Genomic DNA, 24438 nt, shown 5'->3' with positions numbered 1-24438 from the left:
TCATTAAGGTCTTAAACCGCTGGTATTACAGCTTATTATAGAATACAGTTAAAATTTACAATGAAAACTGAAACCAAATTTGACATAATTTTCGACTGCTTTTTAAAAAATTAATCTGGCACATTTGAAAGCGTGAAAGGGTCAATGGAAAAGTCAAAGCCTCAGATAAAAAAAGATCAAGCGAAAAATCGCATAAGACAGCAGGACTAATATAATTGCTACAAATTTTGTTTGGGATCAATTTACTGCAGCCCAATTCGGAAGGTGATCAGAATTACTGATTTCGAAACCAGAAACACAAAACCATGTTATTTAAATATTCGCTAAAATCAATACCACGTGATGCAAATTCTCACGCCAAAAAATGTCTTTAGTTATCTTAGCTTTTTATAACCTTTCTTGCCCGGCTGTGTCCCACAACTGTAGGCGAACTGTTCTGTCCTCGAGGTACATGGTCTTTGAGAGGAAGTCGATGCCTATCGTGGCCTGGTATGTGTTGTCGAATGTGTCGTACATAAATCGAGTAATTATTGAAGTTTTCCCAACGCTCTGTTCACCCAGGAATACCAACTTGAACTTCCTTAACGGGTTCCCGAAATCTGCCATTTTTTGTTACTGCTGTATTTTGGACTAGATGACAGTTCAATTTTTTTCTAACACAAACAACTTGTCCTTCTTCACAGCAAAGAGCAAGTCATTCAGGAACCTAGAAAACAAACAAGTGAGATTCGCATTGGCTGTGCTTGGCGCAGAAAAGATCCCGCCTACCAATTAATTATTTTTTCATGGGTATATAGTGAGAGGAAATGTATGAGCGAAAGAAAATAATGGTTACTAAATTGATAAAGCGAGTGTAGAAATGAAAAAATAATGATCTGTTCAAAATCCCCTTTGAATAACTGCCTTGCTCTACGGACAAAAAAGTGCCAAAAAGTATTGATTAGAATTTTTTAGTACTAAACATGTGAAAGGTAGTTTGAATCTTTTTGCCTAAATATTTTAATGTTCAAATTGACTGAACTTTTTCCAAGCTGTAAGAGCCGTATCAAAGTCTCGATTTATAATTCAAAATTATAGAGGCTATGTGGGTTTGAAAAAATTTGGGTTAAAAACAACCGTTGTTTCAATGTCCCAGCCCTACAAAATTTTCCAATTTTTCGATTTGAGAACATTGAGTATTACATTTTTCACATCTCTCGTTTTTTTCACGTTTCTTCATTTGTTTTATTGACTCAATATCGTCCATTTTTCTGTAGTTGTCTCACAAACTTAGTTTGATTTCAAATTGAAGACACAACTTTTATAACACGGAAAAGTCATAGCCAGATTGCCGGAAAAAAGCCGCTATAGACGCTTGTGGCCTTCCAAGAATTGAAACAAATAAAGAAACAAGACGGACAGATTGACCAAAAAGTCCTTTAGTAGACCTCTAGATTTTTTGGGTTAGATACGTACTGTCATTTTTATGATGAACATACGGTCTATAAGGAAAAAACCCTAGTGCTTTTTCAAAATTGATTTTCGAAATCAAAAACTCGAAGACAAACACTCAAGCATTAGGCCATATAAGTTTGGCACTACTTAGATGCACACTATTGATCTTTAACTGAGAAATTCTCATAAAATACATTCCATAAGTGAAATCAGAAGTCATTTTTATGAGTGAGCTAAGTCACGAAACCGACCTAAAAGCAGAAATGACGTCACATAGACAAATGCTAACTGCAAAGCAGTAGAAGTCACTGAAGTCATTGAGAATTCAGGTTAAGACGAAACAAAAATCTGTAAGAAGAAAAAACATAGCAGAACAAGTCCTGAAATACAATTCAAAGAATTGAATTTAAAACTTAGAAGTACTCTACCTGACCAGCAGATCAATTGAACAATGTCAGCCAAAACACAAACAAAATCATCTAAAAAAATTGAGCAACTAAAACAATCAAACAAACGAAACAAACATATACTCATTGCTAAAATTCTGGAAGTCTTTACCCCAAACGCAAAATTTGATCCCTTTAAATATGCCTATTTTGAAAATATGTTCAAAACCAATTTTGCATCTGAAATCGGTCCACTATTAAATCTGCTAGACCTGAACAAAATTCATTGGCTCTTGAAGATCGATTAACTCGAAAATGACCGGATGATTTACAAAAAAAATCAATTGTAAGCTTTAATGAAATGTTACTGAAAATTCTGATAATAATATCTTCAGAATCATTTCTGTGTCTTAGAGGCTATCCAGTCACCCAAATTCTAAGCCTTAAAAATTTCATTGGCTCAAACATCGATAGGCAAAACTTCAAAAAGCAGAAATTCGTTCTATTAAAAAGTTGAACACTATTCAATTGCCCCCTAGCAACTATTAATAACATACTATCAAACCCTGGATGAGGTTACCTGGCTCCTGAGGCAAAAAAAAAACAGAATAAAAGACAAATAAATTGAAAAAACGTAAAAAATTGCAAATTTTATCAAAAAACTTCAAAAATTTGAAACGTTAGACTGTTAGAAACAAATTTATTGTGACTAACAACCATGCAGTAACTTGTTATCAGACCGTGGAACAGGTTTTCTGGCACTTGAGAATGGACAAATGTCAAAAATTGAAAAAAACTAGAAACCTTAAAAAAATTGCAGATATTTTTTAAAAAAGCTAAAATTCGAGACAATAAAATGTTGAAACCAATCCATTGTTACTAGAAACTGTTCAGTGCCCTATTATCAAACCATAAAATAGATTCTCTGGACCCTGAAGCTGGAAGAACTCAAAAATGACAAATTTTCAAAAATCTTGAAAAAAAATGCAAACATTAGTATCATTTTACGTGTTTGTGTTTGTAGTACTACTACATATAGCTCATAAAATTGTCATAACAAGTAATTTTGTCTCGCAAAAAGCCTTCATCAACTTTTAAAAACTTCAACCGGAGAATAATCAAACAAAAAACTCAAAAAAATCTTTAAAAAAAACATGAACTCCTAAAAATGACCTTTTAACCTTAAATTAAGGCCATCCCATTTTAACGTTAAATTGGGTCTCTAATGAAACTTAATTCCCTTTTGTCACGTTTTGAAAGATCAAAGTTATTGAAAAATGTGTGAACAAATTTTAAATAAGACACAGGGCCCCAATACAATTCAAATTCTTTGAATTGTAAAAAAAATCAAGACTAATACTCAAGAATTAGGGCGTATAAGTTTGACATCACTTAGATGCACACTATTGATCTTTAACTAATAAATTTTCATGAAATAAAATTCCATAAGTGAGTTGAGAAGTCATTTTTATGAGTGAGCTAAGTCACGAAACCGACCTAAAAGCAGAAATGACGTCACATAGACAAATGCTAACTGCAAAGCAGTAGAAGTCACTGAAGTCATTGAGAATTCAGGTTAAGACGAAACAAAAATCTGTAAGAAGTAAAAACATAGCAGAACAAGTCCTGAAATACAATTCAAAGAATTGAATTTAAAACTTAGAAGTACTCTACCTGACCAGCAGATCAATTGAACAATGTCAGCCAAAACACAAACAAAATCATCTAAAAAAATTGAGCAACTAAAACAATCAAACAAACGAAACAAACATATACTCATTGCTAAAATTCTGGAAGTCTTTACCCCAAACGCAAAATTTGATCCCTTTAAATATGCCTATTTTGAAAATATGTTCAAAACCAATTTTGCATCTGAAATCGGTCCACTATTAAATCTGCTAGACCTGAACAAAATTCATTGGCTCTTGAAGATCGATTAACTCGAAAATGACCGGATGATTTACAAAAAAAATCAATTGTAAGCTTTAATGAAATGTTACTGAAAATTCTGATAATAATATCTTCAGAATCATTTCTGTGTCTTAGAGGCTATCCAGTCACCCAAATTCTAAGCCTTAAAAATTTCATTGGCTCAAACATCGATAGGCAAAACTTCAAAAAGCAGAAATTCGTTCTATTAAAAAGTTGAACACTATTCAATTGCCCCCTAGCAACTATTAATAACATACTATCAAACCCTGGATGAGGTTACCTGGCTCCTGAGGCAAAAAACAGAATAAAAGACAAATAAATTGAAAAAACGTAAAAAATTGCAAATTTTATCAAAAAACTTCAAAAATTTGAAACGTTAGACTGTTAGAAACAAATTTATTGTGACTAACAACCATGCAGTAACTTGTTATCAGACCGTGGAACAGGTTTTCTGGCACTTGAGAATGGACAAATGTCAAAAATTGAAAAAAACTAGAAACCTTAAAAAAAATTGCAGATATTTTTAAAAAAAAGCTAAAATTCGAGACAATAAAATGTTGAAACCAATCCATTGTTACTAGAAACTGTTCAGTGCCCTATTATCAAACCATAAAATAGATTCTCTGGACCCTGAAGCTGGAAGAACTCAAAAATGACAAATTTTCAAAAATCTTGAAAAAAACATGAACTCCTAAAAATGACCTTTTAACCTTAAATTAAGGTCATCCCATTTTAACGTTAAATTGGGTCTCTAATGAAACTTAATTCCCTTTTGTCACGTTTTGAAAGATTAAAGTTATTGAAAAATGTGTGAACAAATTTTAAATAAGACACAGCGCCCCAATACAATTCAAATTCTTTGAATTGTAAAAAAATCAAGACTAATACTCAAGAATTAGGGCGTATAAGTTTGACATCACTTAGATGCACACTATTGATCTTTAACTAATAAATTTTCATGAAATAAAATTCCATAAGTGAGTTGAGAAGTCATTTTTATGAGTGAGCTAAGTCACGAAACCGACCTAAAAGCAGAAATGACGTCACATAGACAAATGCTAACTGCAAAGCAGTAGAAGTCACTGAAGTCATTGAGAATTCAGGTTAAGACGAAACAAAAATCTGTAAGAAGAAAAAACATAGCAGAACAAGTCCTGAAATACAATTCAAAGAATTGAATTTAAAACTTAGAAGTACTCTACCTGACCAGCAGATCAATTGAACAATGTCAGCCAAAACACAAACAAAATCATCTAAAAAAATTGAGCAACTAAAACAATCAAACAAACGAAACAAACATATACTCATTGCTAAAATTCTGGAAGTCTTTACCCCAAACGCAAAATTTGATCCCTTTAAATATGCCTATTTTGAAAATATGTTCAAAACCAATTTTGCTTCTGAAATCGGTCCACTACTAAATCTGCTAGACCTGAACAAAATTCATTGGCTCTTGAAGATCGATTAACTCGAAAATGACCGGATGATTTACAAAAAAATCAATTGTAAGCTTTAATGAAATGTTACTGAAAATTCTGATAATAATATCTTCAGAATCATTTCTGTGTCTTAGAGGCTATCCAGTCACCCAAATTCTAAGCCTTAAAAATTTCATTGGCTCAAACATCGATAGGCAAAACTTCAAAAAGCAGAAATTCGTACTATTAAAAAGTTGAACACTATTCAATTGCCCCCTAGCAACTATTAATAACATACTATCAAACCCTGGATGAGGTTACCTGGCTCCTGAGGCAAAAAAAACAGAATAAAAGACAAATAAATTGAAAAAACGTAAAAAATTGCAAATTTTATCAAAAAACTTCAAAAATTTGAAACGTTAGACTGTTAGAAACCAATTTATTGTGACTAACAACCATGCAGTAACTTGTTATCAGACCGTGGAACAGGTTTTCTGGCACTTGAGAATGGACAAATATCAAAAATTGAAAAAAACTAGAAACCTTAAAAAAAATTGCAGATATTTTTAAAAAAAGCTAAAATTCGAGACAATAAAATGTTGAAACCAATCCATTGTTACTAGAAACTATTCAGTGCCCTATTATCAAACCATAAAATAGATTCTCTGGACCCTGAAGCTGGAAGAACTCAAAAATGACAAATTTTCAAAAATCTTGAAAAAAAATGCAAACATTAGTATCATTTTACGTGTTTGTGTTTGTAGTACTACTACATATAGCTCATAAAATTGTCATAACAAGTAATTTTGTCTCGCAGAAAGCCTTCATCAACTTTTAAAAACTTCAACCGGAGAATAATCAAACAAAAAAACTCAAAAAAAACATGAACTCCTAAAAATGACCTTTTAACCTTAAATTAAGGCCATCCCATTTTAACGTTAAATTGGGTCTCTAATGAAACTTAATTCCCTTTTGTCACGTTTTGAAAGACCAAAGTTATTGAAAAATGTGTGAACAAATTTTAAATAAGACACAGCGCCCCAATACAATTCAAATTCTTTGAATTGTAAAAAAAATCAAGACTAATACTCAAGAATTAGGGCGTATAAGTTTGACATCACTTAGATGCACACTATTGATCTTTAACTAATAAATTTTCATGAAATAAAATTCCATAAGTGAGTTGAGAAGTCATTTTTATGAGTGAGCTAAGTCACGAAACCGACCTAAAAGCAGAAATGACGTCACATAGACAAATGCTAACTGCAAAGCAGTAGAAGTCACTGAAGTCATTGAGAATTCAGGTTAAGACGAAACAAAAATCTGTAAGAAGTAAAAACATAGCAGAACAAGTCCTGAAATACAATTCAAAGAATTGAATTTAAAACTTAGAAGTACTCTACCTGACCAGCAGATCAATTGAACAATGTCAGCCAAAACACAAACAAAATCATCTAAAAAAATTGAGCAACTAAAACAATCAAACAAACGAAACAAACATATACTCATTGCTAAAATTCTGGAAGTCTTTACCCCAAACGCAAAATTTGATCCCTTTAAATATGCCTATTTTGAAAATATGTTCAAAACCAATTTTGCTTCTGAAATCGGTCCACTATTAAATCTGCTAGACCTGAACAAAATTCATTGGCTCTTGAAGATCGATTAACTCGAAAATGACCGGTGATTTACAAAAAAAATCAATTGTAAGCTTTAATGAAATGTTACTGAAAATTCTGATAATAATATCTTCAGAATCATTTCTGTGTCTTAGAGGCTATCCAGTCACCCAAATTCTAAGCCTTAAAAATTTCATTGGCTCAAACATCGATAGGCAAAACTTCAAAAAGCAGAAATTCGTTCTATTAAAATGTTGAACACTATTCAATTGCCCCCTAGCAACTATTAATAACATACTATCAAACCCTGAATGAGGTTACCTGGCTCCTGAGGCAAAAAAAAACTGAATAAAAGACAAATTGAAAAAACGTAAAAAATTGCAAATTTTATCGAAAAACTTCAAAAATTTGAAACGTTAGACTGTTAGAAACAAATTTATTGTGACTAACAACCATGCAGTAACTTGTTATCAGACCGTGGAACAGGTTTTCTGGCACTTGAGAATGGACAAATATCAAAAATTGAAAAAAACTAGAAACCTTAAAAAAAATTGCAGATATTTTAAAAAAAAGCTAAAATTCGAGACAATAAAATGTTGAAACCCAATCCATTGTTACTAGAAACTATTCAGTGCCCTATTATCAAACCATAAAATAGATTCTCTGGACCCTGAAGCCGGAAGAACTCAAAAATGACAAATTTTCAAAAATCTTGAAAAAAAATGCAAACATTAGTATCATTTTACGTGTTTGTGTTTGTAGTACTACTACATATAGCTCATAAAATTGTCATAACAAGTAATTTTGTCTCGCAAAAGGCCTTCATCAACTTTTAAAAACCTCAACCGGAGAATAATCAAACAAAAAAACTCAAAAAAATCTTTAAAAAAACATGAACTCCTAAAAATGACCTTTTAACCTTAAATTAAGGCCATCCCATTTTAACGTTAAATTGGGTCTCTAATGAAACTTAATTCCCTTTTGTCAAGTTTTGAAAGATCAAAGTTATTGAAAAATGTGTGAACAAATTTTAAAAAAACACAGCGCCCCAATACAATTCAAATTCTTTGAATTGTAAAAAAAATTAGGAGCGCAATAATAGCCACCTGGAATTGCTGACGCGGCTATTGAACAAAAAATTCAAAATTATCTATCAATTATGAATTTCAAAAATTTTTACTGAGTAGAACCAAGTTTAAATGAAAATTAAATTGTAATTTCAATTATAATTCTGATATTTCTCAAAATGTCTACTTTTTCCTCCTTTGTCGTCCCAAATATGTATTCAACAAATATGAACGTTCCATTTATAAAATAACAACTTCTTGATAAGCAAGCAAATTTTAAATTGAGGATATGTTTATCCGTAAAACAATCTTGAGTACAAATTCAATTTATCTTCGCACTTTTTGAGCCTTAAATTTTTTTGTAGATATTTTTCAATGCGTTTAACAAAATAGTTGCCTCCTATGCTTCTAGCATAAACAACTTCACCATCCTTGTTCGCTGCGTTCTGAATGCAGATGTTTCGAGTCAACAACTGTTAAAAGTTCAAACTGAAGAGTTGAGATACATTTTTCCGCTTCTCTCACTTCCTTTTTTACGGCTAACAAGCTTCGAAAAACTCAAAATAGAAACATAGCTGGTACACTTCCAGAACACAATCCGATAGAGCTGTGTACATCTACAGTTTCAAAAAACAGACCAAAAAAGATGAACCTCTTTTTATTAATTGCTGAGCTGTTATATTTTGACTAAGAGTATTTATAATTTAATTGTCCCCTAGCAACTACTTAATAACATACTATCAAACCCTGGATGAGGTTACCTGGCTACTGAGGCAACAAAAACTGAATAAAAGACAAATGTTTTGAAAAAACTTATAAAATTGCAAATTTTATCAGAAAACTTCAAAAATTTGAAACGTTAGACTGTTAGAAACAAATTTATTGTGACTAACAACCATGCAGTAACTTGTTATCAGACCGTGGAACAGGTTTTCTGGCACTTGAGAATGGACAAATATCAAAAATATAAAACTAGAAACCTTAAAAAAAATTGCAGATATATTCACAAAAAAGCTAAACTTCGAGACAATAAAATGTTGGAAACCAATCCATTGTTACTAGAAACTATTCAGTGCCCTATTATCAAACCTTAAAGGAGATTCTATGGACCCTGAAGCTGGAAGAACTCAAAAATGACAAATTTTCAAAAATCTTGAAAAAAAATGCAAACATTAGTATCATATTACGTGTTTGTGTTTGTAGTACTACTACATATAGCTCATAAAATTGTCATAACAAGTAATTTTGTCTCGCAAAAGGCCTTCATCAACTTTTAAAAACTTCAACCTAATAATAATCAAACAAAAAAACTCAAAAAATCTTTTAAAAAACATGAAAAATTGCACCATTTTGAGCCCAAAAACTCCTAAAAATAACCTTTTAACCTTAAATTAAGTCCATCCCATTTTTACTTTAAATTGGGCCTCTAATGAAACTTATTGCCCTTTTGTCACGTTTTGAAAGATCAAAGTTATTGAAAAATGTGTGAACATATTTTAAAAAAACACAGCGCCCCAATACAATTCAATTTCTTTGAATTGTGAAAAAAATAGGAGCGCAAAAATAGCCACCTGGAATTGCTGACGCGGCTATTAAACATTGAATTCAAATTTATCTGTCAATTAAGAATTTCAAAAATTTTTACGAAGTAGAACCAAGTTGAAATGAAAATTAATTTGTAATTTCAATTATAATTCTGCTATTTCTCAAAATGTCTACTTTTTCCTCCTTTGTCGTCCCAAATATGTATTCAACAAATATGAACGTTCCACTTATAAAATAACAACTTCTTGATAAGCAAGCAAATTTTAAATTGAGGATATGTTTATCCGTAAAACAATCTTGAGTACAATTTCAATTTATCTTCGCACTTTTTGAGCCTTAGATTTTTTCATAGATATTTTTCAACGCATTTAACAAAATAGTTGCCTCCAATGCTTCTAGCATAAACAACTTCATCCTTGTTCGCTGCGTTTTGAATGCAGATGTTTCGAGTCAATAATTGTTAAAAGTTCAAATTGAAGAGTTGAGATACATTTTTCCGCTTCTCTCACTTCCTTTTTACGGCTAACAAGCTTCGAAAAACTGAAAAAAGAAACATAGCTGGTACATTTCCAGAAAAGAATCCGATATAGCTGTGTAGATCTGCAGTTTCAAAAAACAGACCCAAAAAGATAAACCTCTTTTTATTAATTGCCTCCTAGCAACTACTTAATAACATACTATCAAACCCTGGATGAGGTTACCTGACTACTGAGGCAACAAAAACTGAATAAAAGACAGATGTTTTGAAACTTATAAAATTGCAAATTTTATCAAAAAACTTCAAAAAATTGAAACGTTAGACTGTTAGAAATAAATTTATTGTGACTAACAACCATGCAGTAACTTTTTATCAGACCGTGGAACAGGTTTTCTCGCACTTGAGAATGGACAAATATCAAAATTGAAAAAAAAACTAGAAACCTTAAAAAAAATGCAGATATTTTCAAACTAAAATTCGAGACAATAAAATGTTGAAACCCAATCCATTGTTACTAGAAACTATTCAGTGCCCTATTATCAAACCATAAAAAAGATTCTCTGGACCCTGAAGCTGGAAGAACTCAAAAATGACAAATTTTCAGAAAAACTTGAAAAAAATGCATACATTAGTATCATTTCACGTGTTTGTGTTTGAAGTACCAAAACATCTAGCTCATAAAATTGTCATAACAAGTAATTTTGTCTCGCAAAAGGCCTTCATCAACTTTTTAAAACTTCAACCTAAGAATAATCAAACAAAAAATTCTTTTAAAAAAAAACATGAAAAATTGCACCATTTTGAGCCCAAAAACTCCGAAAAATGACCTTTTAACCATAAATTAAGGCCATCCCATTTTAATCTTAAATTGGACCTCTAATGAAACTTAATTCCTTTTTGTCACGTTTTGAAAGATCAAAGTTATTGAAAAATGTGTGAACACATTAAAAAAACACAAGAGCCCCAATACAATTCAATTTCTTTGAATTGTGAAAAAAATTAGGAGCGCAATAATAGCCACCTGGAAATGCTGACGCGGCTATTGAACAATAAATTCAAATTTATCTATCAATTAAGAATTTTTACTGAGTAGAACCAAGTTTAAATGAAAATTAAATTGTAATTTCAATTATAATTCTGATATTTCTCAAAAATGTCTACTTTTTCCTCTTTTGTCGTCCCAAATATGTATTCAACAAATATGAACGTTCCACTTAAAAAATAACAACTTCTTGATACGCTAGCAAATTTTAAATTGAGGATATGTTTAACCGTAAAACAATCTTGAGTACAAATTCAATTTATCTTCGCACTTTTTGAGCCTTAAATTTTTTTGTAGATATTTTTCAATGCGTTTAACAAAATAGTTGCCTCCTATGCTTCTAGCATAAACAACTTCACCATCCTTGTTCGCTGCGTTCTGAATGCAGATGTTTCGAGTCAACAACTGTTAAAAGTTCAAACTGAAGAGTTGAGATACATTTTTCCGCTTCTCTCACTTCCTTTTTACGGCTAACAAGCTATGAAAAATTCAAAATAGAAACATAGCTTGTACATTTCCAGAAAAGAATCCGAAATAGCTTTGTAGATCTGCAGTTTCAAAAAACAGACCAAAAAAGATAAACCTCTTTATTAATTGCTGAGCTGTTATATTTTGACTAAGAGTATTTATAATTTATTGCTGTTTCTATAAGCTGCACACGAATATCATATAATTATAGTGACACACCCACACACTCAGTTCACCTTATCTCGTTGAATTAAAGTGAAGTCATTTTCATAGAGGAAAATCATTTTCGAGTGAGCTAAGTGACGTGTGACCAAAAACTTACTCACGCCAAAGAACAAAGAAATCGCTCTACCAATAGTGAACAATGAGGTCACGCTGGCAATAAGAAATTCCAATAAGAAATGAATAACAAGCAGATTTGAAGTGATCGTTACGTCATATGATCGTGAAAATCTCGAATTAAAAACAGCAACACAAGGCCTTATCTACTACTCACAAAACTTTCATTGACTAAACAAAAAACAAACCAGATCTGGAAATGACAAAAAATTGGCTCGTAAAACAATTTAGAAAAAGAGCTGATAAAAAAATCGGAAAAACAATGAAAAATTATAGTCAAATTGCCGCCTGTCAACAAAAAAAAAACCAATAGAAAGCAAATTTATGTTAAACGCCGTCTCCCTCCTACCACAAAAATAAGTGAACAAAATTCAAGACACAAACCAGTCGCATTCTCTCTATTTTGTGTATCGGCGTGCACAAAATCACTACTGCGAATTGACTCAAACAATCAAAACGTGTGAACAGATCTTTACAGACAGCGTCCCAATATAATTAAATTTTTTGAATTGTGAACAAAAATGAAGAGAATGCTCATAAGAGCCCGAGCTATCGCTTTGCAGCTATTCAAAAAATTAAAAGCAATTATTGGTACGGCATTTTCACCTCACAAAAATTTTCACAACAAAATCTATAATCTGGTAAACTTCTTTATCTGTTCTTTCTTTCATCAAAACTTGCCACTACTCATTTCCCAGTTATCAACAACTAATTTTAAAAAACCTTGTGACTCCCGCAAAAGTGCTATTGAAAGCCACTGATTACGTGTAATTATAGTTAAAGTGCATACCATTAAAGTACATAACCTAAAATAAAAGTAATATATCAACTTAACCACTAACTTGCTAAAAATTAAAAGCGTTTTTCTTGCAAGTAATTCAACAACTTCAAAAATGAAGCCCGACTTTTTCAGTTTGCATATTCCTTTGATCAACTCATTTCATTTACTTCAGTTGTAATACGGAGCATGAAGGCATATAGCAAGCCAGGTGAAAACATTTCAAAAATCTGATAATTTGGAACAATTTGAAACTTCAATTTTTTTCATTGATTTTGAGCACAAATTTTCCGTCTGAGTGTCACCTGCATTTACTTATTAATTAGATGTTTGATTAAATTAAATCGATGTCTGGATTAATTGTTTCATCATGATTTTTTTGCATTTTTTTTTTTTGAATCTTTGAATTTGTACCATTATTCAAATTTGCAGGCCAGAAATCGATCAAAGAAAGAGTTTGTGTGCAGAAAACATAACAAATCTATATTTTTGTTTTCGTAGCACTTCAAATATTCCAGCCAGCCTTTTTCACTATGCTGGTTCACAATATGTTCAATGCGTAATCAGGATACGAAACGTTGGTAAACAAAATTTACCTTTAACATTTTTATTTGCGGGTTGGAACATTATGTACAAACGCACATCGCCGATACTCGTTGTTCATAATAGAAAAACATGACTGACCAGAACAGCGTACACAATTTTGTGTTGACGGCTAAATTTTCTGACATAGCAAGTCAAAAAATTACTCTAAATTCGGAAAATAAGTTTTCTAAATTTTTTTACGCTTTTTAACCCATGCTTTGTTATTTTAAGCTGTCATTGTACGTGTTTTGAACCTGCCATATTTTGATTGTATCAATATCTGCTATATTTAAACTAACAAGCTCATCTTAAAGCTTCTTATCCTATAAGAAATGTAAAACGGTCAGAACTACGAAATTTAAAAAAAAATAGCTTCAATTTTTCGTCAAAGCAAATTTTTTTTTTTAAAAATCTCAATGATCGATGCATTTGTTCATATGCTTTTCAGTTATAGCACTTGGAAAATGCCTAGTTCGTAAAGTGCCTCTTCTTTTAGCTTCAAGTCCTGATTTGCTTTCAGTTTATGATATTGCAATGAGATAGCAAACAGGCTAGTTTTTATATTCAGAAAATAGTAATTGTCAAGTCAAGACATCAAAAAAGAAGTAACAGTTTAACAAGAAGTAACAGTAACAAGTTATAAGCTATATGAAAAGTTCCCGTTAGAGATACGTTGGCGTTTTAACATAAATCCGAAATACTTTTGTTGGTCTTTTACAATGGCCATTTTTTAAAGAATATCTTAATGCTATCAAAAGTGGGATCTATGCACTCATTGATTTAAAGTGATTTAAAGAATGATACACATTTAGGGTGCCACAATGAGTTTTGACAATAGTGAAAAACCTCCACTAATTTGAACCCTTGTTAGGCATCTAGCTCCTGATTTCCTTCAGTCAAAAATGCAAACTCAATGTTCTACAACTGGAAAGTGTCGTCTTCTGAATTTCTAACTAGGCCAACAGTGAGGGGAATCTGTCGCCCAGAAGATCGAACAAATTTAATTAAAACCAACACCGAAGGTTTAAAAGAAAATGATGAAGCAAGCGCTACCTTGTCTCTTTTCCGAGTTTTTCCCCTCGTCCACTCTTGCAGGCTGTTAAAAATGCTTTGTCCCAAAAGACGTTAAATTGAACAGAGAACACCAGCACAAATGTAGAATCCACAGTAAAGAGATGCAACTCTCAATCAACTAACAACTTGAGACAAATTCAACTGCAAAATCTTGTATAAGTTCAAAATTTTATCGTGATTCACTCGAAGTATAATTAACCAAGTTGCTCACAGTTTCCTAACTGGTCTTGCAAATTTACTGACTGTTTTAAGTTTAGTCCCACTAAACCAACTGCTCACTAGCTCAGTCTTTTCTCTCTCTCTCCAACTTAAGCACGATAAGCTGATTACAACTTTTTCTATTTGACTAACTTTATCTTATCTTAATTAAATACACTTTTAGAACTTAAGTAAACACCATAAGTAATTCTGACTGATTGATACATCCGCAGGAGGGGTTCCCTTCACTAAACAAACAGATTAACGTCAAAGTCCGCGGTCCTTATCGCTCTTATTTGCGCACACAAACTTGGCGCCAAGTTAATTTCGTCGCTTTTGTTATTCAAAGACTATTAGTCTCCATGTGTAAATATACCACTAATTCACGCTCGCTAAAGCTAAAATAATGGCTTGGTATGCTTTTCCCAGCATTCCGTGCAATTCCCCATACAAAAATTAGTCGAAAACCCAAATTTCCCAAAAACCCAAAAATTTGACCTCTAGAGGTCAATTATAGGTCAATAGTCGAAGATGAAGGGTCAACTTGGTAAAAATAACTATTGGCGCGGGAAGTCCTTCCATAGTTACACTTACCCACCAATTTTTATGACCTAACTACTAATAGAACACGAGCAATGACCGCGCACACTTTTCATCGACCTCCCGGATGACCCCAAATTTCAAAACTTAATAACTTGCGAAGTAGTGGTCAAAACGTCTCCGGGTAAAGTTTTCTAGTAACTATAGGGTGCCACCAACTTGCCTGCCAAGTTTCATGACCAACGGATCAGCCGTTGCGAGTCGTTTGCAATTTGAAAATTTTTAACGAGTCGTGGGTGCCGAAACCCGAAAAATCCGAGTTCGTCAAAATTGATCGGGGTGGTTATTTTTTGTCACTAACTGTCTCAGGTTATCATATTAAAACTATTTCAAAGTCATTCGGCCGCTCAAAAAGGCCAATTTCCGGTTTTCGGCACTCGGGTCGTCCCGAAGCACCGACTTCCGGTCGGAATCTGGGATTGAAAATATCACCAATCGGAAGCCCTTGAAAAGTTACACTAACCCTCCAAAAATCATAGGGCTACTACCAATACTCCACGAGCAATTCAAATTTTACGTTCCGCAGCACGGGCGTGCGCTAGTTCCTTGCAGGTTGGTGTGGGGTCAAATCCGACCTCAAAATCGGATTCCCCGTACCCAAATTAGTCTATCCCCCAATTTTCAGGTCAATCCGACTTCAACTTTTTGAGAAATTGCTATTTCAATTTAAGTGTTAACTATTTTTAGTGAAAACTGCTTATTCTTATTTTAAAATGCTAATAAATTTCTCCCACAACTTCCTAAACCCCTCCCATGATCACTCAGTACATTAATTCACACGTAAACCTAGTTTCGACTGGTTAATAAAGTTATTTCTTACTTAAAAGTTCATATTTCCACTTAAAATATCGAAAACCTTCAAATCACCCCACTTCCGGTGTTAATAGCTCGGGGTTGGGTAGTCGGATTGGCCCAAAAGCTATATCAGCCTGAGAGGATCATTGGGTGTACCTGACATTAAAATTTCATAAGCGTCCGCTTAATATAACCCTCATAGTTGTAGGGCACCAAGTTCGGCTACCCCCCTTATCTTTGTCACTTCAAAATAGCACATTTGTTTACTTAAAGCACACAGAACGTGATCAACTTAATTTATTTCACCCTTAGTTACTTTCATTTGAGCCTCCCTTTATATTTTAGATTAAATGGACAGCAGAAAATATTTTGAAGTCGTGCATTTTTTGCAATCAGGTCTTTTCCCTCGAAAAAGCACTAAAACTACCAGACATTCATTGCGACGCCGGAGCTGGAAATATTTCACTAAAGATGGTCGACTTTATCTCATTGTTTCCAATTTGGAGGTTCTACACAGGGGAAATGCTCGTATTAAATTATTAGAGCTGCACCGAGAAAGTGGACATCCCGCGGGAAGAAATTTGGAGAAAATTGCAAAAAATATATATTCCGCACTTGATATTAGAGAGTTGTGCACTGCAATATCACGAGAATGTTCAATTTGTAACGACAAAGTGCTTTATAAATACCGCAAAGGTCCAATGAATCTTGTGTCGGAAAATGTGCTCGATCGGATATGTCGTGAAACTGGCCTAATAAAATACAGAAGACACTGCTACGAGCTATTTGTAAGGTAAGTCCAGTACTTTTTTTAAAAAAAAAAAACCGTGACAACACACGTTTTCTGTAACTCTGATTACTTTCAGCCAGTCGGATTTCGATACTGCATTTTATGATCCAGTTACGTTAGATACTGCTCATCCGAAATACAATTGTGTCAGCGCATGTTTATCTACTATTATCACTGGTAATCGTTCACAAGCTGGTGAAATAGAGAAAATTTTTATAAAACTACGCAATGGGCCCAATAAGCATCTGTACACGTTACCTGGTAAAGTGGTTTTGTCTAGAGGGATTGGGGACACTGAATTTATTACCACAACAGACTTACGACTCTTTGCTCGGCAATATCGGATTAATATTTTTGTGCATTATGACTCTGGCGATGGCGAGCAACCTTTTTATCTGGGTCTAAATGGTACAAAACACGGCGTACGTTATGGGGGAATATTCTTGAAATTTCAAATTGTGGAAGGGGTGCCTCATTGCCTTATTGTGTGGCGCTGCAAACCGAAAGAAATTCTCAAAAGGTAAATTTTCCAGTTATATGAATACTTTTCATAATCCCCACTGTCCTTTAGTTCTCACTTTCTATATTTTTCTCTTCCTCAATCATGCGGAGGAAGGCTTCTTTCATTTTGGGGTCTTCAGTTCCCCCTGTAACAGTCTCTTTTGCTGCTTTTGCCGCCATTCTTTTAGTGTTTTTCTTTGACACTTTCTTTTTCTTTTTTGGCTTCAGCCCCACTTCAACCAAAGCTTGTTTCCCCGAGGCTGATGGCTCAAATAGCGAGGCCGGAGGTGAAGGTGGGGGAACAATTTCGCTGTCGGGAGATCCTGTGGTCCTGTCCTGATCTCGGTTAGGCGACAATTTCAACTTTTTGATAATACTCCTTGTATTCTTTGTCCTTGCCATTTTAATTAACTTATTACTATTTTGCTTATGTATACAACTCAGGTCTCCTATTTGTCTCGTTAATCTGTTTTGACAGTCTTTTATTACTAAACTCAACCAATTTGTTATGCCTTTATCCGGTTTGTAACTTTGCTTACTTGTGTGCATATTTGTTTTAATGAGAACTCGGGGCACCATGTGTTTGCTTTCAAGAGAGTACTTAAATTTGTTCAATTTAGCTTTGGTGTTATTAACTTAATTAGATTGTCCTAATTGCGAGCTTTCCAACAAGCCTACATACAAGTAAGTTCGTACTCGTTGCTCTTATTTTAATCCGCGTTTAATTTGCATGCGCGCTACACTCCCCCCCTCTATTCTCATCATACTCCCGGATGATGGCAAAACCTGCAAGTTAAAATAAATTATTAATACAGAAAAACGAGAAATAAATTTCCTGACAATAAAATTTTTTAAAGCAGTACTTAGTCTTCGTCGCTTGACGACAATCCCAGTTCTTGTACTCTTACTTCCCTTCGCTCCAAAAGAGACAATTCCTCCAGCAGAGATCTTTCACGCGCTCTGCACCTCTCCAACGCTCGCTCGATCTTGCGCTTGTATGCAATGTGCGCGTTCCTAAACGTGTTCACCCCTCGAGTGTTGCGTCTTCTCCCCACGCAGTACGCCACTCGTTGTCCAGTGGTTCTACTGGCCCAAGGGGGAATTTGCCTCTGGCCCCATCTAGGTGCCCATCCCCTTACCGCAGCGGATCCTTCACCAGTGGTTTCAGCGTGCCTTGCATTTGTGTTGTTTTGATTCTGTTGATCCTCCTGATCCAGATCATTAGCCGACTCATTTCGTTCTCTGACTTCAATTCGGCTCGCAGTGTTTACTTCACCTTCGCTGTCACTCCACGGTCGTGGGCTGCTCATGATTCGCTTTAATGGTCGAATTAAATTCTCTTCAACTACCCCGGATGCTCTTATCTTATGCCTCAAGTCAAGTTCTTTTGTCTTGTCAGTTCTTTGTTTACTCAAGGATGTTTAATTTGTGATAAGAAAACTTCACTCATTCTAACCCATTGTTTAAACATCTCATTAATCACGCCATCTGTCAAGTAAGCCGTATTCTATATTTGCTCAAGATAACCATTGTTTCAATCAGGACATCCAATCTTTGCCTAACCATAAACCAGCTCAATCGTCAAACCGTTCAGCATTCTCAAACGCAGTCATCCAACAGAAACCCAAAATGTAAGGAAATTTTAATCTTTTTATATACTTATATCTTCTTTTTCTTATATACTGTAACTTGTGTGTTGATCCAAATTTTGTATTTTTTTTTCATAACTCATTGCTCATTGTATATTTCAGGGACGCCTTCAACAACAGGACTCTGGCCTTTTTACTTCCTCATGGATTGACCAGCAAACCATTTGATTTCCTCCCAACCATGGAAATTGATTGCATTCTGGTCCAGGTGGTCTCTAAAAGCCCTGTGCCAACCAATCCGGAAGAATTCTATCTACTAGATGTCTCGGTTATTCCCCAAGGCCAGGACACCAAGCTACCGCTTGGAAATTCGTCAGCCCCACTGCAACGACTAAAATTGGCCCTAAAGAATGAAGCCGAGTGGCACGAGAACGGGTCAATTGTGCACTCAGCTCTCATTTGGTTAGAGAAACCTAAACTCGCGTGTTAAACTTTCAGAAACCTTTGACTGGACTCGATGTATATATATTTTTTAAAAAACACAGTATTGTTTCTTATGGGACTTTTACTTTACTTAGCGCTTCTATACTGTAGACTTTTATGCCTTCTGCCTTCTTATTAATTTACCATAAAACCTGTTTTGTTTCTCAATCGATGGTTTTTTTTTAGTATATCACGTTAGTAATTATCTAGGTTATAAGGCCCGGTAAGATCTAGCATTAGAGTATAAGTTTGAAGATTAAACTGCGCAGCAAATACAGACTAAGCTACAATAAACCAAAAATAAAACTGAGAACCGCCTCAAAGATCAAAACACTTTAAATCCCGTTGGTACACTGTTAAATGAACTTTAACTACTAGCGTCTCTCAGTTTCACTGTTGGATCTGAATAAACAGGTAACAAGAGGTTCTGAATAGCACATCAGTTTCGTATTTAAAATATAAAGACGATTTGACTATAAAGTCATCCGATTAGCACCAAGCAATCTTGACTAAAATTAGAAAAAGGAAGGTCTGTACTCACGCGAGTCCTTTCTGTTTAAAGAAGAAAAAAAACTTAGTGTTGAGGGCCAGCGTGCTCTCTCCGCAACCAAACCACGTCACTTCCTACCGAAGTCCTTCTGCAACAAATCGCGTCCGGGTGAGGCCTTAGAGGGTCTCGGCATTGTCCTTTCTCCCTGCGAGCTGACCAACAATTTGGCCGGTTCAGGCTCGTACTGCGGTAGGTCGGCCTCCTCAGGAAGCAGTTCACGATTATGAATCCAACTGCGTCGTCTGCCTTCCATGTCGTCCAAAATCATCCTGGTTGAGCTATGGGACGGCGAACCGATTACCACCTCATCATTGCTGATGCGATCGATGCTACCTCTTTTGTGTCTACGGTGGTAGCGCACAGGGGGAACCACAGTCCGTCTCAAGTGTTCGAAAAACGATTCGTCGTGCCGTCTCTCCTGACAGGGACACAATTTGAGTTCCTGCAATTTTTTCCAAATCATCCAGAGTATAACGAGCAGAATTGTTATGGCTACCAGACCAAGAAGAATGCGCAGGGGTGAACTGTGGTACGCCTTCCAGTGGAACGGCGTATGTTTGTCAAGAATGTGTTCCGCAAAAGGCCTGGCAATCAATTCCAATTCCCCATGGTCAACTGTTCCCTCTGGTAAGTCTACCAAATTCAGTCTAAAAGATTCTATCATCTCCTCATGGGCGGCGTTTACAAAAGTTTCCGGAATTTCGACTCCTATTTTCTCGTTTTCCACCGTTCTCAAAACTTCAAACAACGACTGCAGTAGCGGATGCTGTTCAACAATAACAACTTTGCTTGAATTGTGCTGACATGTTCTGGAATCCGGATATAGAACGATCGTTCCCGTGGGGTTTTCAACCCTTCCAAGGCAACTAGGTCTAATCAGACAACTCTTGCATCCAGGTATCTGTTCACCTTGTGATTGGTCTTTCACTCTAGTATAGTTAATGAATTTAAAATCATCGTTGCTGGACGTGATCAGGTAAGTTGAGTCATCCAGGTATTCCGCAGCTGCTTCGTCGGGTAAAATTTCAACTTCATGAGGACAAAGTCTCAAAGCAGAGGTTGGTAAGTTGAAAAATAGGCTCGAAAGACATGTTGCCGAGGAGCTTCTTGCCATTGGAAAAGGTTTCATGCAGAGCAACAACCTAGAACTCCCCCTGCAGTGCGAGTTCATCTTTCCTTCGGTAACTTCTGCAAAATTATTATTATATTCCGAAACCAACAAATAATTTTTATCAAATCTGTACTTGGTAGCCGTCGACCCATTTGCTATTGGTTGTGGAATAGGTACCGCGCGGTAAACACGATGAAAACCATTCGTATGATGAACCGGAATGTTGAGCAGAATGTTCAAACTATTGTGTGTAACTATTGTCGATTCCACAAGTTCAAACCCATAATACGTCATAAGATCATGTCGTGGAATTGCCTCTTTCTGGGTGTCAAGTTGAAGACCGTCTAGGACCTGCAACAGAACTTCCGGTGGAATCAAAGTAGCAGGAATGTGTCCCTGAGCCAGAGAACACAATGCATCGTCCAGCACGTAGCCAAAATTGTGCAAAGCAACTTTGTAGGCAATTAACTCCTATCTTATAGCGGTCATATGATCGCTGAAATTTCGAACTCCTGTTGTGAAGGCAATGCTCTTTTTAAAAGTTGATGCCCACTCATGACTTTTGTCGCACTGTCCTGATTTTTGGTCACCATAAGCTCCATAAGATACCGCTTTTGCTAGTTGCGAAACCGCAACTCTAATAGTGTGAAAATTCGCATTTGCATCCTTGGATATCAGCCGTAATTGACCCTGGGTCTTGTTAAGAGAGTGGCCAAGCAAGTGAATCTTTTCTCCTGATTCCAACGTAACTGTTCGAATAGCTCCGTCCAAGAATTCCGATTCTTCGCCCAAACGGTCAATGTCCTTACTGCTTCCACAGAAACCAAAGAAAGACATATAGTGACAGAAACCTTCCTTAAGTACAGGGGCAAGTACAATTGAGGAAACTACTGAGACGGCCGCAATACCGGCAAAAATTGCTCCAGCACCGCGACGTTCGCGGCCGTGACGGGGATTAGTCGTTCCATTAACAAAAGTGCCTATTCGGTCCTTAATGTCCCTCCAAACCTTTTCAATCTCCTGGACTTCATATTCCACTCCTTTGATTGTCACATATGTACTGTTCAACAATCGTTCATGTGTTTCTTGATCCCCACATATGGTTCCATCATATCCTCTCCACTTTATTGCCAAATTCAACTGGAATTCCTGGTAAGCCAAGTCTAAGTGAGTCAAATTTATCGCCGGTAGTCCGGGAATTGGCACGGTTACCCACGTCGCTTCAAGTCCACTTGAAATTATCACTGGCGTTTTAGGGATGAAAACCGCTCCAGCCGTGTTTCTTTCAGTCTCTGATTGCACCACTCCGGCAAACGAGAGCAACGCAATGGCCCTCCACACAACCACCCCTCCCATTATGAAGGATTGTATCTAAATAAATGTCAATATTATTTTACTACGAAATACTAAATTAAACCTTATTCGTTAATCGAGATCAAATAATTTTACCCAATATACTAAAAGTAATTTTTTTTTTGATCTGATTTTATTTTTGCAGGGAGGGGTCAAAAAAAAACTAAAACCTATCAATAAAATCAAAATAAAATGTCTATTCGTCAATCCCGAGTCGGATCACGGGCTTAATGTCTCGCCGAGGTCGTCTGCGCGCCAAAGGAGTCTCTTCTAGCGTTTCAGGCGTTTCATTAGCTTGGGTCACCGGTTGTTCCTCCAAATCAAGTCCTTGGTCGTTTCTAACAGCTGTTGGACTCTCCTCGTTGCTCTGGTTGGCTTTTGTTAGATCACTAGCGTGGCCAATGTTTGTGTCAGCTAACACGTCTACAATCTCCGCCACATTGCAGGGTTTAGAGACTTGTTCGGCTTCAACTAGCGGGACGGAGGGCTCCTATGATCTCTCATCACGTGAACGGACTTGTGCCGCAGCAATATTACGTCTGCGTTGTTGCCTTTCATGGAGCGTGCTTTCGGTATTCCTTATGACCTCCCCATCATCATCATCCTCTTCCGCTTTATCATCAGGAAATTTATTGAAGAAATCCTGCGAACGAAAAGGTGTAGGTCGCTTGGTCCTGCCACTTGCGTCGCCCGTTCGCCCCTCATTATATGGTTTCAGCAAATTAAAATGAACTATCCTCGTTTTTCTCGGTCTTCCTTCTTTGTAAATCATGTAGTTGACTTCTGAAGTCCTTTCTTGGATAATGTAAGGGCCTTCGTAGGGAACAAAGAACTTCTTTGACTTGGCCTTTTGCTTCGAGTAAAGCCAAACTTTTGCACCAATTTCGTAAGGTTCACCATAAACTTTTTTGAAGTAAAGGTCCTTCTGTCTCTGTTGGTTTACTCCTAATTGCTCCCTGGCGTTAGCATGAGCTTCACGAAACTGTGCCTCGAGCCACTCGATAAATTCTCCTTGGCTACGCTCTTCATCATGGGGTTTTGGATAAAACAAATCGATTGGATACTGGCACTCCTGTCCAAACACTAGACTAAACGGCGTGGCTTGTGTGGTCCTGTGAACGGTTGTGTTATAAACGAAATCTACGTAGGGTAACATCTCGTCCCACGTCCAAGGATTATCAGCACAATACTTGGATATGACATCCGCCAAAATTCTATTGTGCCTTTCCACTTGGCCGTTTCCCTGAGGGTGATACGGAGACGTACGTGTTTTGTCAATCTTCAGTAGTTTGCACAGGTCGAGGATTAACTGACTACCAAAGTTTTTTCCTTGATCTGTGTGCAAAACATCTGGTACTCCGAACTTTAAGACCCACTTCTCAACAATTGCTCGCGCGACATCTTCCGACTCTGTACCTACGAGAGGTGTGCTCACAACGAACTTTGTAAACATATCGGCTATCACTAGAATATGTTTTGCTTTCGAAGCTTTGGCCATTGTTACTGGTCCCAAAATATCGGCCGCAACCTTATGAAATCGAATTCCAACTTTGAACGACTGGAGGCCGGCAACACGTTTCCGGCCCGCGGTTGTCCTTGCAGCACAGGGAAGACACCACAATAACCGTTTTTCTATATCCAATCTCATTGACGGCCACCAGAACCTTTGTCTCACCCGGTTGAGTGTTTTTTCGAACGCAAAATGACCTCCACTAACGGGAGAGTCATGTAGTTGTTCTAATATCTCTTTACGACCACTTGCTGGAACAATCAGTTGTAGGACTGGCTCCTCCGAGGAACCACTCTCGTTCTTAAACCACTTACGATATAGTATTCCGTTCTTAATCGACAGTTCATTCCATCTTCCCCATAGTGCCATCACCTCTCGCCCGTATTGGGCAGCTTCATCTTTGGTTATCAGGTTTGTTCCAAAGTTTAGACAGTTTTTGTTTTCATCTACAGTTGCCCAAAAAAGAATGCGGCTGATCGCCTCATCTTGTTCTTGCATCGACCTCACGTCCGATTCACCACGAGTCCAAGTTATTGAAACTTGTTCTTCATCGTTTTCTAGCAGTTGGTCATCTTCTAGATCCGCTGTTTCGTCATACTGACCCTGAACTGTAAGCCGTAGATGATCAGTGGCCTTGGAAATGGCTGTGTTTATATCCACAGCCTCCGGACAATTTCCGGTCATCTCTTCTCTTTCTCCGGGTTCCCACTCAGGACTCTCCTCTGTTTGTCTTGTGAGTCCGTCTGCGTTGGCATGTTTCGATCCTGCTCGATGAACTACTTGAAAATTATAC

General features: G+C 36.0%; 1 protein-coding gene across 1 annotated transcript in view; it reads right to left on the bottom strand.

The window, feature by feature from the left end:
- The window catches only part of LOC142337527 (ras-related protein Rab-6A-like), a 165600-nt gene that overhangs the window by 14571 nt on the left and 126591 nt on the right, over nt 1-24438 (bottom strand). The window contains exon 2 of the mRNA XM_075386818.1: nt 395-709. Within this exon, the coding sequence (XP_075242933.1) occupies nt 395-606 (212 nt within the window). The 5' untranslated portion in view covers nt 607-709. The remainder of the gene's footprint in view (nt 1-394; nt 710-24438) is intronic.

Source organism: Convolutriloba macropyga, chromosome 4 (genome assembly GCF_964194025.1).
Source record: "Convolutriloba macropyga chromosome 4, txConMacr16.3, whole genome shotgun sequence".
Lineage (NCBI taxonomy): Eukaryota > Metazoa > Xenacoelomorpha > Acoela > Convolutidae > Convolutriloba > Convolutriloba macropyga.
This window is presented reverse-complemented; position numbering and strand designations above follow the sequence as displayed.